The following is a 17,416-nucleotide window of genomic DNA, read 5'->3' as shown; positions in this document are numbered from 1 at the left end:
ATCAACCCAATTTAAATAATTCACATAAATTTCACCAACCCACTAGAATAAACTATAGGAATCCCGGACAAAAACATTCGCGGTGACGACAAACAAAAAACAATAACAAAGTTCACATCAAACAGACTGCCAATAAAACTAAATGGATGTCGAGGTGATTCTAAAAGTTATCAAAGCCAAGGAAACATTCAAGTAGGTAACCTAATTTTTATTCACACCACTATAATTTAAAAAAAAATATTTCCTCACAACGCATTTTAAACATTACACAACACTGAACACTACAAATAAACGTTTAATCTCTTGCTAAGTTCGTTAAATAATGAATTTGTTTTTATAAAACAACGCGCGTTCGTTGCAATTGGCGATTCGTTGATGACTAAAAACATTCGCTGCAAGTTACTGCGAGCAAAAAACTAGGTATGAGGTAACATCGATAAATGAGAATCGATCTTATGAGATGGAAACTTTTTTTTATTGACGTATAACCTTAATATGTTTTTGGAACTGGTTTACACTAAAATTGAATTGGTTGAGCGTTTGACTCTTATTTATTTAATTTATTTATTTAAACATTTTATAGATAAATGTATAAAGGTGGACTTAATGCCAATGGCATTCTTTACCAGTCAACCTTTGGGTGTTGATAAAACAATATAGGTTGGTGAAAAACATAATAATATAAAAAAAAATCATTGCCAGATATTGTTATCTAAAGAGTAATATTACGAGGTATTGTAATCAGCAAAAAAGTAACACCTTAACCTTTTGACCCATGGTAACTTCGTATTACCTATTGTATTTAAACTAATGTAGAAAATTGTTGAATTAAAATCGATTTTAACAACCTTGTCTCTTGTCAAGGGGAAACCAATTCACACCCATATTTCGATAGCTATAGATCCTATGTTGTAGGGTCGAGTNTATTATTACTCACTGGACACGATTCTAAACTACGGGCTTATTAAGCCGAAAACAAATATCACTTTTTTAACCCGATTAATCGATCGATTTTACTTTGCAATTAATCGATATCGCATAAGAACACATCACTAGTAATGTTACGGTTAATGCGTTAAGCTTCGATACTATTTCTGGTCCTCGGAGCGTGAAGACGCTTCTGTAAACACATATAACATCTGTTATAAGACCTTCACCTTTATACAGATAACTACTGAGTACGCACATTAATCTGTCTTTGCTTTTGTGGTTTAAGCTACGCTTTCAAAACCCGCATTTGAAGTTGCCTGTTTTTGTAACGATTGAAGTATTAATATATTCCAAATGGATTAGAATACTGTAAAATTTTATTACAGAAATAATATACTTAATTAAAGTAGATAAGGAAAAAATATAAAATTACTTTTAGTTTAATCAGTACGTGTATAAAAAAGTAACTATTTCTATATAGATGATATAGAATAGAAACATTAGCTAATGAAACCTTGAACTTGGCCATTTATTGTAAGTTACTTTGGTCGTGTGATCTATGTATGAATAGGGTTGGCACAGACATAAAATTTAGAACTAAATCAAAATTAATATGTTTGACTAACATCAAGATTTTTTTTACTATTTTTATATAACTCGCTGCTAGATTGAAATTCTTTTAACGTATAATTTGCCGTTTTTGGCCAATTATTAGACCAATGGACTGTTACCAACCTCATGTACAAATTACAAAGTTTTATGTACAGAATTTGATTTGATTTAATTAAAACGGTTTGCACCAATTACATTTATTTATAAAATACAAAAAAGAACACAGAATATGATATTATTATGTAGAAATGTCAACACATTAAAATAAAGATAAAAATGTAATATTATTATTATCGCCTCTTTAAATAAATAAGTAGATATATATATTTGATTATATTACATACTAAGGTGACAGCACGCTCGCAGAATCTCAAGCATTGATAATATTAATTAGAAGGTAATACTCGTTTTATTTATTTGGGCAACAAAACAGATTTACAATCGGTATATTCTAAGATACATGTATACTGACTGGGTCTTATTCTCGATTGCAGTCCCAACCATGTTGAAACATCATTGTTAGTATTTAATTTTATTGTTACATAGAAACGTTTTCTCAACATGATATTAGGATCTGCTATAAAGAACCTATTTATTATTTTCAATGAGTCTATTTTTGCTAAACCGCCATCCTTATTACAAACGACGCTTAATGACAATAGATCGTGGTCGGCGATAGCAAAGTATGGAACAATGAAATGCAAAACCGCTGCCATTTTGATGTTCACTATAAAATAGGTATGCATTATAAAGGTTTGTTTGTTTTGAGAGACTGACAAAAACTATGTTATTAGGTATTGAAATGATAACCGCTCCAGAGGTGGGCTAGGTTTAAAAAAGCAATTTCAATATTTTTTTGTATTTGTAAAATATTAAACATGATTTCGATTCAGTCGAATTTTTACTCTACTACGAGTTGTGAAATCAGTTTCCACCAGATAATACCGGGCAAGAAACTCTAGTATTACTCTCGTCACAATCATTTCGAAGGTAATTAGGTACAATATTGAACAGAAAAGTTAAATTTATAATAATCTATAATAAGCACCAATCTTCTCTTCTCTATAAATCTTCTTTATTCTCTACGGTGAAGGAAAACATTGTAAGGTAACCTGCATACCTGAGAAATTCTCTATAGGAATTTTCGAGGGTGTGTGAAGTCTACCAATCCGCACTGGGCCAGCGTGGTGGACTAAGACCTAATCCCTCTCAGTAGTAGAGGAGGCCCGTGCCCAACAGTGGGACAGTATATAATACAGGGCTGATATATTATTATTCTCTATAATATGAGCCGGCGATTGTTACTGAGAATGATGGACGGTTGGACGAAGTAAAAGAAACCTTAATTCCTTGGTGGCGTAATGCATTGCATGCGCGTTACGAATCTCGTGTCGACTGACGTCTCAGGTTTGATCCCGGGCTTCGAATATTAGTTATTTTTGGTCAGTATCGGTACAGTGTATCACCAGGATTGTGTAAGGCATTGTGTAATATACTCGCACCTTTTTCATAAGTTCTAACATCGAACAGGAAAATTGTGATCTTATGCATTCATATAGAAGTAAGTCAGGAAACCATAGCTTAGTGCGAATGACTGTTTGTAAAACGTTGTTATGGGAGGTATATCGTCAGAAATAATGAAAGACGGTAATGAAGGTAATTTAGAGCACACTATGTTTTCAATATAGCGATGCAGCATTGTGAATACAGTGTAATAATTTTAGATTTTACATACAAACATCACGCTTTATTCCCGAAGGGGCAGGCAGAGATACAACACCCACCCACTTTCCGCCTGTAGGTTCTGTCCTATGATGTGATATCTCTATATGGGTGACACGTTCTAGATTCTGGGCTGATACTGACCAGAAAAATCCAATCTCACTTTAAAATCCCCAGGATTCGAATTCACTAACTCAGAAGGTAGGGCTTACTGCGCATACAATACGTCACCGAGCCAGTCTAGATTTTGAAATTATTATTGTTTATTTTTAAACTAATAGTTAATGTTTAGAAAACTTTACTTCATTTTTAGTTTTTGAAATTCCAAGCACTAAATATTTTTTTGTCTTTTTATGTCTTTTATTACTATTACTCCATTCAGTGGGCGTGTTGACAATAACAACATATTCTACTTTTCCATGGTTAGTGACAGGTTAATGTCCACCTTAGCTTTGTTTGAATTAGGTTTAAGATAGGAATACTAAACAAGATTAACAAAATACGTCACGCTCCTCTTACAACATGAATGTAAAAGTTTGTTCGAAGTAAACACATAAACTTCTGAACAGATTTGGATGAAATGTAAAACAGATTAGCAATGGCGAAAGGTACCTATAAGCCGATTCTTGCCGGCTTGCCTTTCTGTAGAATTTATGTAGAACCTAATTATCATTAGATTGTTTTGTAGACCTTATTTATGCATATTAGTATTATATTATGTTGCGTCGGTTTCCCTTTCAAAATTTCACCTTTCATCACTAGCTTATATATCTCTTGGATTAAAATATAGGCTTCTTTCCCTCCCATAAAGTTACAAATCGGCACTTCTATTCCGGGTAAGGCCATTTATGCAAGGGGGACCACCAATAACATCTAGTCTTACGTAATATGTCTTGTTTCCTTAATGGCTTAGTAAAGTGGCTGTTTCTTAACATGATAGATGGTGTAACGGCGTGTTCAGCCTCGCGCAAACTATTATGAAATGAGTACGGTTTTGTAAAGTCCTTTACTCAGTATGTTATTTGTTTAAAACTCAACTTACAATTTGAATATGATTATGGCGGCATTAAAAAATGCCGGCAAATTGAGAACCTCCTCCTTTTTCTGAAGTCAGTTCAAAATTCATTAAAATATTTCTTATAATTCACATTATATGATTGTGTACAAGTCTACTAACAATTATAACCACATATTACTATATAGCAACGAACAAATAATATGTAAAACCGTAATTAAAATTCAAACATAACAGTTGTTTCTGCCTCCTCCATCGATATTCTTGTTTACAAAACAGCATTTGCTACAACGCAATCATTGACATCACGACAAATTAATATAGGTAAAGAACAAAAGTATGTATAAAAATCGCTATGAAAATTCAAGCATATTGGTTGTTGCTGTTTCTTCCATTAGACATATATTCTTGTTTATAAAACTAATGCTTAATATAACTTCAATCATTGACATAAAGATAAAAAATAACCTCTAAATAACACTTTACTAAAAGTTTGATCGTCAATAAAATTCAAATTTGGTTTTTGAGTAATTAGCTTAATCTCGCCATTTCTTAAACTTTTTATATTTAGATTAAAATCTTCGGCTCTCAAAGTTTTTTTTAACGTAAAAGAACTTATCTTTTTTTGAATACCGATGAACTTACGTAAAATGAAACAACATTCTTTGTGTGCGAATTCATTGCGAATGGCAGAACGATTTCTCAAAAGCCTCTCTCAAAGGAGAGTTTTCAGTTATTTAAAATATTGAGAATATTAACGCTTAAGGCTATTTCCAGACCGCTTTATTTAATAAAAATGTGCAAACATCTACTACCCCAGTCTGATCTTTTAAAGGTAAGAAATCATTTTATTTTTCCCTCCAACTCATACAATCCATATAGCTCTTGATTTCTTATGTTCGATTTCAATAAGCGTTCCCAATTCTTACATGCAGACCAATTATGAGAACAAACCATTCAAAAAGAGTCATTTCTAAGCATGTTATATCCTTCATTCTGATTGGTTCATATTCACTGCCGATTGGAAAGTAAGGATTTCTTAACCTTATTGAAATCGTACATAATACATTAAGTATTATGTACATTACATTATGTTATGCAATTGTCATTTTGATATTGCCTTATTAGGGGCCGTTCAAGTATTACGTAACGCGATTTGGAGGGGAAGTGGGGTCTTGTAAAACGTTACGATGTTACAGGCGCGGGAAGGAGGTTCGTACAAAGCGTTGTGTAACATTGGTTTTTTTATATTAAAACAATAACAAAGGTATTTTAGCGACTTTCCGATATTTTGCGTAACATAATTGTGAATATTAGAAAAAATTGACACTTTAGAGTTACATAACTTTATGAGGGGAAGCAGGGGCGTATAGGAAAACGTAAAGGCGCGTTACATAGTGGGGTGTGGGGTCAAAAATCTTCAAAAATAGCGTTACGTTACTTGAACGGCCCCTTAAATGAATCCCCATACTTACCTTCTTAAAAATAATATTTTACGATAGGTTACTCGAACTGTAGACATAAAATAAAAAAGTGTAACTTTCCAACAAAATGTCAAAAAAAAAATTGGAAAGAAAAAAACCCGGATTTTTTTGGGGAGATATACGTTATACTTGGACGATTTTTAGCAAAGTATTAGCAGAGGTAAAGAGGACTATGTGATTTCATTTATTAACGCAATGTCGAAATAAGCCTGTATACTGTATAGGTCGGAAGGGAAAATAAAATGAATTCTTACATAAACAATGGGTTATTAATCGTATTAAAATTTCTTCATTAACATCATCGTCATCAATAATTCCCTTACCTGCTCTTTATCTTCTTGGGATTTTGGCCACAGCGTCACGTTAAGAACGATCTCCCCCATGTCCTGATTCGGTTTGTTTGGGTCCCTTAGACATAGCACCAAGTCCTGAGTCCTGCCAAGTTCCAACGCTGTGAGGTCCAAATTACAAGAGCCCATGAAGTCATCTTGTAGACCCCAGTCGTAATCAAACACCTGAAATATGTTTAGGAGATGAATTTCAAGAAGCTAATATTAGGGTGGAAATATTAGACACTATTAGTTATCCCAATTGCCATTAGCCTGATACGGAAGTCCACAGCTTAAATCAAATTGAAATCTTCAAAGACGAATATTTTCTCCTTAATTTCAAGTTTTACAAAATAAATATTGATACAATGACAATCAATTTAGTGTCATCCTTATTTATTATAAAAATTTCCCATTTACCGGGAGATAAATTGCTCTAAGTGTTAGTCCAAGATATTATCAACCCATGTGCCAAATTTCATGCAAATACGTTCAGTGGTTTTTTTATTTACTTCTAACAAATATCTAAACGTCCAAATATCCATACATTTTCACAAAATAGCACATTAATAAAATAAAAGTAAGACTACTGTAATGCTTGATTCACAGCAAGCCCTACTTTTCGCCAACCTATATTTGCGTCTGGTTGATAATATCTTCGCAAATCCAGATATTATAGGTGTAAATTTCGCTTAACAGAATCATTCAAAATTAACACGCAGCATTAACACGCTATCTCATGAGTCATGACAATCGATTTATCTATGAGATAACAGCATGTTATGTGCAAAGGCAGCTGCAGTTGACATGCATATTAAGAGTTAATAAGCTCTTTGAAATACCGTGGTATTATTTGAATATTTTAGTTTCCTTATATTTTTTGTGAAAAATACAATAAATAGGTGTCGGGGGAAAATATTATATCTATTCTTATTAATATTGACAACGAAAATATTTGTGAAAAATTTGTCACAACCTAACGAGGTTTTTTATTCTCCTGGTCACCTATACTTAAATATAACCTATATAAATACATAAGTGATTTTTCGTAATGAAACTCCGAACAATGACAACGAAACTAAAGTGGCGAGTTAAGACCACGAAAATCCTTAGATTACTTCCAAAACAGCATAAACTTGTGTTCAACTGTAAACACCCTTGAATTAAACATTAGCTGTGTTTATGAGATATCCAAACCAAGATGTTTACCTTAAAAGGGCCCAGAGAGCCAATACCTTATCCCATTCCCACACTAAGGGTTTAAATATTCAATTTTATTCATGCTATGGAGGAAACGTTTTACCTTGTAAAATTTTAGTGCGATTATATTTTCAAATACAATCAAGTTTCAAGGTATAAACCTGGAGTTTACGCATAAATATAAAAATAAACCTGCTTGCTTAATATTTTTCTTTAATAATTTATTAAAAATAATTATAAATATGATTAATATTGACGCTACAAACAATTATATACTTTAATAATTAAATATATATTATAATGAAGACTATTGCTAACCGGACTTAAATTCGCGCAAAATACTTTTTATTATAAATTTTTTGCCAGTATCAATAAAGATGCAAACAGGTTAATACAAGAAATATTTACTCACCTTCAATTGCACTGGCTGGAATGGATCCTCTATAGGCACTGTGAAGCACTCATCCCACACTGGATTGAGATCTCTGTACACTATCCTTGATTTGTGCAGTAACCTCCCCCCAGATTTAAACTTGATGTACGGATCACTGGTGCCTGATAACAAACCTGGTTTTGGACCCCACAAACGGCGCAGTTAGAAGACGTAAGAAGCGAAAATAAAAAGAACGATCTAAGAATTTATTCCTATTTTAAATGATAACAATAATGGAATTTGAATATAGAATGACTCATCTAAATGATTTGGTTAGACAGAACAAACATTTATTGTGAAAATTTATTTGCAGTATTCAATTTGAATGGCAATGTTTGTTGAAATTAATAGATTCGTATCAACATATTTAAATTGAATTACTAAATGGATACAGTTTAAAGTATAATTTCATTCCAATGTTACAAATATAACAATTTTGAAAGATTCATTAGTAACTAGAAAAGCAAAAGCACTAATTCGACTGCAAATTAAAAGAAAAACATGCAAAGAAAAAATAATATTAATAGTGATGTGTGTTCAAAGTGTATTGTGAGTGTGTTATGAAGGAACAAAATCAAATTAAATATTCGACTTTATTGTAAAAGAGCTATGCAATTTAATCAGTCAATACTATATTATCTATACTCACTGAATTACTACTTACAAATTAAAATTATGATTATCCTAAATAATTAAAAATAAACTAATATATTATGACACAGTCACATATTTGTATAAATCTTCGTTTTAGTCTCTCATAGCTGTATGGATTTCAAAAATATTATATTCAAACACCAACACGAGGTACAAAAGTTTGAGAAGTTTCTGAAATCTGTTTAGAAATGTTACAAAAAGTATATTAGTTATTTCAAACTTTTTAAATTACATTGATCGCAAACAGAATTTCAAGACTAAATCATGAAGTGATGCTTTTAGTACTTATGTAGACATTTTTACTGTTTTTTATACCTACACTAGCTTTTGCTCGGGACTCCGCACGCGTGGAAAATTTTTTCGGTACAAAAGTCCCGTTTCATATTTTTCCGAGATAAAACGGAGCCTATGTTTTAACTTAAATCTCTATCAATACATCTTTAAAAACTGCATTAAATTCCGTGAAGTAGTTATTGCGTGATGCGTGTACAAACATACAGACAGGCAAAAAAGCTTATTTCTGTTGTTTTCGTTTCTGTTGCTTTAATAAAAACTCCACTATTAGTTTTTCTTCAATATCTATAATATAGAGATATCGGTCTGTAATTTTTTTTATATGCTATATTAAAAATACAGGTATGATCATATGATTTATTTTTAATATTGATATTAAAAAAATCTTTTGATAGTCAAAGAGATGCTTTGTTACTAGCCAGAGTAACAAGCAACAACTATATTAGTTCATTATAAAACGATATTTCTACATTAAATATCATATTTTTCCTCCTAGACATGAAGATTATTATTCTGCGTCTTAACAACCACAACGGACATTTATTCTTCATTAAGAATAACTAACGGAAGTTTCTAGACTTTACATTTCATCATTATTATCAGTGCTGAAATAAAATATAATTAAAAATTCTATTTAAAATCTTTATACATTGAAGTCTTTGTTTTCAGCCTCAATGTTCCTTCTACATATAACTGCGTCTCTAAAAACGTCAAAGTACTTTGAAGAAACGACAAAAGGCTAGATGTCTGAATAAATGGCATCTCTCGGGATCACCGAAAATGTTCTTTGCAACTGTTTAACTTTTTTAAACTCAATCCTATAAGTAATTAAAAAGCTCTCTTTTGTGTTCATTTCGGTGCTGCATAGGCTACGTCAGGGATGGCGAAACTTTTTATTTTGTGTTCCCTATTATATTAAATGTTATTACCATTATATGAAGTCAGTCAAAACTTGAATTATAATTATTCGTAAAAGTGAATTGCAGAACTTATCAGCATTTATGTTAATTATGTTTTTAAAGTTTGTATTTTCACCATTACTTCATACTTTACTAGAAAAAAACAAAAATAATATTGATCGAACGCTTAGGCCTAACTCTGATTAGAAATATAATTCTTGGATATATGTCGACAAAAATAGATCACGGCAAATTTTCGTCATGATAGCCTTTATAAGATGGCGAAGAAAATCTTTGACGTACTATGAGAAAGCGAGCGCTATTATTTTAGATGCAATGCTAATCCAAAGGTTCACCATCCCTGGCCTGTGTGATCGTGTTAAGTGAGTGAGTGTGAGGGAGTGGTGGCAGGTTCTTACCGTTTTTATCCATAGCGACTAAATTTTGTCCCCTCTTCAGATGAACTCTAAGTTGGAAGAACGAATACAGTCTTAGTTGCTGTTCTCTTAACCTTTGCCCTTCGTCTGGCTCCTAGAAAATTGTCATTCCCATCAGCATTGGTCAAAATAAATATAAGTAAGGTAAGCGATACGACCGCCCCTAAACAGTAGAAACACCATCCAACACCTTGAATTACAAAGTATTGTTTGGTATTCTACTGCACTCACCAGCCTGAGACGTGAGATGTTAAGTCTTATTATGTCCAGTAGTTACACTGACTTTTATATTTATTAATTATTTATTTACAGAACTTTACGTAAAGGGTCCTTAAAATTTTATACGGACACTGCACCTGATCGGATGTGGACTAGGGTCGAAAATATAAAGTTGACTGATTAGCAATAATCATCCCTCGCTAGTCGTTAATTATACCGTTTTGTTTAAAATTAGATATACACAGGCTGATTCAGGAACGCGATACTCTTATAAGGGCCACTGTAGCGGGTTTTACATCTTAATATGTGCAGTAGTCGGTATAAGGGGGGAGTACAAATATCCTATCACCAACAGATTTGACAAATCTATTATTAACATCTCTAAACCCCTAGAACGAATATAATGATAATTACAGTTTTGTAAAATGCCTATTTTTATGGTTTTAATAGGGAATGAAACAGTAACTATGCAAAATTCTTGCTATGAGTACTGATATCGGCATAGTAAGATGGAGAGAGGGGCAGAAACCTCTTTGCTCACCATAGACAAATCCTTGCGCCTACGTCGCGTAGTACAGGCCCTTCATTAAATTCAGCAGTTTTCATTTTCTTTATGCTCCCGTCAGCTCTCCCTTGGAGAAAATTCGTAGCTTCACCAATAGGTACTAGTAAATAGTACTCACCAACTGTAATAATTCAGCTGGTGGCGGCCTGGGATGGTGTGCAGGGGTGCCTGAGGTGGAAGGAACAGGATCAGCCGACACTTGCTGTGTCACTGAAGAGTCTGAAAACAAATCAATTTATATATCAAGAGGTCTGCCTCTCACTGCTCAGTGGCGTAGTTGTAATTGTACTCGGTACAAGTACAACTACCGCGCTGAGTTCCTGGGTTCGAATCCCGGGTCGCGCCAAAATAATTGTGACTGGGTTTTTCCATCTTAAAAATTACTCAGTCGCAGCTCGGAGTCAGGAAGTGGGCGGTGTCATACCCCCGTGCCGCGGTAATCACGTAAAGCCGTTAGTTCAGCGCCTGATCTCACTCCGGTAATGTCGGCTTGCCGTCCCATCAAACTATAAGAGTGAAAGAGCAGAGAGTGCACCTGTGTATTGCGCACACATTTGTACACCATAATATATCCTGCGTACCTGGCTGATCTCTGTTGCGATTTGCCTTTGTATATCTTATCAATTACCTTCACCATATTATTCTTACACGTGACCTTGGGCGCAACTAGCTTTTGAGACAAATCAAATTTTTTTTTGTTCTACAAGTATACAGCTCGTCTGTTGGTAAGCGATACGCTCATAAACAGTAGAAACACTATGGTGTTCCCCCCGAGGCGATTCTTGTGCGCTTCGTCTCCACACTGAGCCACACCCGTGCACGGAGGACATTCGGCGCGGCCCCAAGGACACCGTTAAGTGTTTGTACCTCATCGTTGCCAGGTCACATTAAGGCCTATAAGGGCTCACGAACATTTCCTGGCCTTATCCCCTTCCACCATCCTAAGAAGTTTCCTTATCCTTCCCCCAAACTTCCTTCCCAGCTATGCCCTCCCAACATTCCTCCAGGGCCCTGCAGTCGGTAAGCCGGAGGATTCCAGTATACCATTTGCAGGTTTCTCCAGTTTGACTGTTGGGTTCGATAACCAAAAATATAAACACTATGGTGTTTGAAACACGAATACAATTGCAATTACTTCATGGAGAAATGGCAAATCGGAAACTTTTTACGGGCAATAATAATACAATATACTATACAGATACTAGGCATACATAATTCAGGAGGCATCAGATGCCAAACACTGTTTCGCTCCACCCTCTCTAGCTACGGCTATCTTAATAAAATATATGTCTGCGAATGTGTTGATTATTGTATTTTAGCATAGTTATGAGCAGAGTCTATTGAGGCCACGACAATGCCATTTTTATTTATGAGTTTCGTAAGAAAAGAAAATTAGTAATTACTTTGTCTTGAAATAAGCGAATTTTGTTTTTGGGCAAGATTTTTAAGCAAACAAATCGGTTTCGTAGATGAACCTTAGGATTATCAAAGCTTTTACTTAACATTGTGTTTAATAAAATAATTTAAATCCAAATAAGACTCGTTGATAACGAAAGAGATAGCTGATAAATATAATTTCATTAATAGACAGTAATTTTGTTTGTCAATTTGATATTAGTTTAATGATAGCCAAGTATATGCTTTTTATTAATCCTTTACACATATTTATTTCAAAAATAAGAAAGAGTAATATATCCTGTATATATATATATCCTATATAATTAGCGGCGATAGCCTAGTTGGGTGTGGAACGGACTGCCGAGACGAATGTCCGCAGGTTCAAATCCCAAGGGCACACACCTCTGACTTTTCTAAAAAATCATGTGTGTATTCTTTGTGAATTTATCGTTCGCTTTAACGGTGAAGGAAAACATCGTGAGGAAACCTGCACATCTGAGAAGTTCTCTATAGGAATTTCGAAGGTGTGTGAAGTCTACCAATCCGCACTAGGCCAGCGTGGTGGACTAAGGCCTAATCCCTCTCAGTAGTAGAGGAGGCCCGTGCTCAGCAGTGGGCAAGTATATAATACAGGGCTGATATTATTATTATATTATATTAATATATCCTGAATAAATTATATTCCCATTTATTCTACTTAGTAATTACGTTACAAATCCACTTAATTTTCGACAGTAAACCCTTAAATTGGAGAGTACCTCTGATACTCTGGGGTATTTTAACCATAAAATACGAAACGCGGTGAAAAAGAGCAAATAGGTAATAACAAATGTGTTCCCCGACACGCTGTGGCTCACGTTTCACAGCGAGCGGGTTATTTATTGCGTTACATTGATTTATTCATCAACACTAATTTCGAGATACGTTTCTACACATTATTGTTAGCTCCTGCTGACAATAATAGCATTATTGAACATTTGAATATTTGCTATAATAATTTGAGTAGGCGAATATTGTAATATCTAGAACCAAGATTGTAACTTGTAAGTTAGTTATTTTCGAATCAAAAACTAATACTTTAATTCTCATTATAGGGGATATTTCATATTTGTCGATATATTAAACAGCAACGTATGTGTACATTCATAACAGTAATACAGTTTTTTGTCTTAATATTATGTTGACTGACCTAATTTAGGTACCTACCTCAATTTGGGCAAAAAATTAAGACAAAACATACTATGGCTACGACAGACTGTAACCGTTTTTAATTAAAATCCAAATTATGTATCTGATGTATAGACAAGAAAGTAATTAATGTAGGTATCGTTCGTATATTTTACTCCAATAATCTAATTTATTATAATTAACCTGGGCCCTGGTGACCCCAAATCCAAACTTTCTGTGATGTAGAATGAAACAAAACACAAATCAGTGAGTAATTTTGATTTACAAGTTATTATATAGTTTCAAAGCGACCCCATTATCCCTCGTCCTGTCCTTCAATTCTGAAATTTCAAATATATTCGTAAAGTTAATTAAACAGTTAACGCAGTAGGTCGTTTATAATTATTGATGCTAAAAAAGTTGGAAGAAATAAGTACCTATAATACATCACTTCTTTTAATTGAAGAGACGAAACGATGAGAAAATCGTGTCTACAAATATCAGCTTGATTATTTTATTATATTGATCCCAAGGTAAAGGCCTAGCCTAGTTTGGGTACCCTGGCAAATATGTTATTTGTTGTTTTTTATAATAAGCTTGTAATTTGTAACCATCGAAAATAATTCGGTTATTTACATTAAAAGTTATAAATTTTTTTTTTGGAATATCCAGAAAACTATGGTAGATGTAGTAGGGGAGCGGTCGAGTTCTCCTATTAGTATGGCTTTACATATCTGTTAAGCACTGTTATAGTGAATTTGCTTGCGAGCGGATGCTCTGTGATTTGATTGCCGGTGTAATCAGTACTTATCTTGTTTAAAATATAAAGTTTGATTTGTCCTCTAGTGGCTTTAATTGTTAGTTGTCATTAGAGGTTTTCATGTAAATTTGTCAGAAAATAAAATAAATAAGAATTACAATATTGCCGTAATTCTTTTTTATTAAATTAAAAATGATATATAACAATATTGTGATTGCCATAAACTTTGAACTGTTGCTTCAGAGAGATAATCGTGTCATAACAAGGCCCGTAGCCAATAAACGTTATGTATAAGAATTACGTCCTATCGATTAATCTATCGCTAAGGTGTCAATCCTATACATACCATCGATACATACCAATAGCGTTGATAATCGTCAACAACTCAACAATAACAAAAAGGCAACTTCTCTATGGGTGCAGACCTAAAATCGGACACATGCATTTATTGTCAAAAGTCGGGTAGGCAAATGAAAATCCGTCACCAGCAAACAAAATTCGTGAGAAAACTTAATAAAACATGATGTATGTAATGATAGACTTGAAAGTTGAATATTTTAACAAGTTTATATGTACAATAGCGAGTTACAAATACGACAGGTTTAGAAACAATCAATTGTTTTTTTTTTTTGTTTTTGAATGGCGGGACGAGCCCGTTGTTCTTATGATAAGCAATACGACCGCCCATAAACAGCAGAAACACCATCCAACACCTTGAATTACAAAGTATTGTTTAGTATTCCATTGCGTCCGCCATCCTGAGACATGAGATGTTAAGTCTGACTATGTCTAGTAGTTACGCTGGCTACAATGTCCTTTAAACCGGAACACAACAGTGACTACACACTGCAGCTAGGTGGCAGAAATAGACACTGGGGTGGTACTTCCCAGGCGGACTCTCACATATGATACACCTACCACCAGTCTAAATTATCTATTTTGGTCGCGTACAAAGATTCTACTTATCAGTAATGCTTGCCAATTTATTCACACTCGCCTTTGTTAAATCCAAATCGGTTTTTAAGGATATTAAAAATTCCAAATGCTCACCATCACGCTTACGGAAGAGGCGCATCCTCCGCCACTTCCTCACAGCGGATTTAAGTTTCTTCATGAGAACGCAGTTGAAGAAGGCGTGTGCTATGCGCCTCCGCCATGATGCGCACATCTATTTATGTGCACCGTTTTTACACACCATCACACTAGTAAAAACCTCTAGTCTGTTTCCACCTTAGTTTAAGAGTTCCAGCGATTAGGAATCATAAAAGTTTAGACATAAAGGCCAATTTAGATGGTCCTTCATATTCTGATGTTAATTGTCATTGCGCTTAGTGCCTTAGTAAGCAGCAAATAAGTATTTTCGTCAGAATTTTGTTCAAGTCTTATGAACCCTTTGGATTTATTAATTTATTGTTATCAAAACCGCGATAAATACTGACAGTAAATGAAACAAGAGACAAACATATTTATATCGTGAGTAATTTGAATGATATCAACTACTGGCTTTTGCTCTTGGCTCCGCCCTAGTGAAATTCTTTCCGGGATAAAAAGCAACACTCGGAAGTTATGTAGCTTCCTATTAGTGAGAAAATGTTCTAAATCATTCAATAATTCCTGAGTTTAGCGTATTCAAAGAAACAAACTCTTCAGCTTTATGTATTAGTGTAGATAATCTAGTAAGATTGTCGCATAAGTTCGTATATCATACATTGGGTGTTTGTAACTCACGGGAACTTAATTTACAAATTTTATGCTCCGATAAATATACGTAGATCGTTCGAACTAGTTTGTGCCAATTTAGACATGTGCCTATCATAAGATAGCGTTAATGGTGGAACATGGCTTCACAATTTGTATTATTACCTTTTCGGCTATACTAGTGTGACCCTTATCATATGGTTCTAACTTTTGCTCGGGGCTCCGTCGGTATGAAATTTTTCCAGAATAAAAGTCCCGCCCGGCACGGGCCCCTCGACTGAAAGGATTTAGACCTTAATCAACCGTGCTGCCTTAGTGCGAATTGACAGACTTGACACAGCCTAAAAACTCATATAAGAGAACTTTTCAGGTATGTGAGTTCTTTTTACGTTTTCCTTCACCGTTAAAACAACCGACAATTCACAAAGAATACACACATCATTTAGAAAAGTTAAAGGTGTATGCCCTTGGTATTCGAACCAGCCGGTATTCGTCTCGGCAATCCGTTCCACACCCAAATAGGCTATCCTATATACGCCGCTATCATATATACATGGTAGTAATTACGATTTGGATTATAACAAGTGAATTATCATTGTCTGTTATGTTTTCGCCGGATGTCCCACAGCGATAACTAATGTACTCCCGACCTTGAGCGTTGTCAGACCGATAAAACCTAGTTGCACATACTTAGTTTATACAGGTTCATTTTGACATTGAGTTAATAAATGAAGCCATATAATTGTTTTGAAAACATTTTACTATAATTGTTTTTAACCGTATACCTAAAATGGTTTAAATAAAATAAATATCAATAAAACTAATGTTATTGGAAAAAAACACCCAAAGTCGCTGCCTGACCGAGGATATGAGCCCGAGACCTCAGAGCAGCGTAGTGCCGCGCAAACTGCAATTACAACATCGAGGCAGTCAATATTTTTTATTGCTTTGATCGGCCATCAAATACGTTGAATTACAAAGTATTGTTTTGTATTCCACTGCGCTCGCCATCCTTAGATATGAGATGTTGTCCAATAGTTACACGGACTACATAATTATATTATTTAAAGAGTCTGTAGAGTTAGTCATTGTTACATTTTATTAATGAAGAAAATTTTGAATTTGAGCAGTATTGCAAAATATTAGCGTATTCAAAGAAAATTCAAACCTAATATATTGAGACAGCATATAAAGTTCCTCGTTCACATTTTAGTACTCAATAAAAGCGGAGATTTACAATTATCTAGTCAACTTTTATTGATCCATTATTTCCGCATAAAATTTGGAACACAAGAAAAAACAACACCTCACCTCAATAAAACCGGACAGATAGGAGAGAAAAAAACAATAGAGACAATGGAATTATTTTGACCTTACAGAACACTCGATGCGACTGAGCCAATGCCAGCGAGTCAAGGACGGCACGATGTCTTTCTGGGTCTTTTTGTTTTAAAGGCCGTGGCCATTTGGGTGTCTTCGGCAAGAACTAGATTCTTCACGCAATCTGTCATATAGAATAAGGTCAAATGTAATGATATTTCTTTATTGGTGACGTAGGATTATCATCTTTATATATTATCTGTCTATGTCATGTTCCAAC

General features: G+C 34.1%; 1 protein-coding gene across 9 annotated transcripts in view; it reads right to left on the bottom strand.

Annotated features, from left to right (window-relative positions):
- Positions 1–15,506, bottom strand: part of LOC115455907 (multiple C2 and transmembrane domain-containing protein) — a 44,272-nt gene extending 28,766 nt beyond the window's left edge. For 4 of the 9 annotated variants that reach the window (XM_030184708.2, XM_030184703.2, XM_030184707.2 and 1 more), the window contains exon 1: positions 250–366. Coding sequence is in view for 3 of the 9 variants with exons in the window: in XM_030184699.2 (XP_030040559.2) it covers positions 6,087–6,278; positions 7,705–7,859; positions 9,992–10,103; positions 10,912–11,012; positions 15,169–15,286 (678 nt within the window). In the remaining 6 variants the exon portion in view is untranslated. Of the gene's footprint in view, positions 1–201; positions 224–249; positions 367–6,086; positions 6,279–7,704; positions 7,860–9,991; positions 10,104–10,911; positions 11,013–15,168 lie in introns of those variants that run through there. The other 5 variants (XM_030184699.2, XM_030184701.2, XM_030184702.2 and 2 more) reach the window with 4 other exon arrangements.
- Between the last annotated feature and the right edge of the window lie 1,910 nt (positions 15,507–17,416).

This window comes from Manduca sexta, chromosome 5, assembly GCF_014839805.1.
Source record: "Manduca sexta isolate Smith_Timp_Sample1 chromosome 5, JHU_Msex_v1.0, whole genome shotgun sequence".
Classification (NCBI taxonomy): domain Eukaryota; kingdom Metazoa; phylum Arthropoda; class Insecta; order Lepidoptera; family Sphingidae; genus Manduca; species Manduca sexta.
Note: the sequence above shows the minus strand (reverse complement) of the source record. Positions and strands in the feature narration are given on the sequence as shown.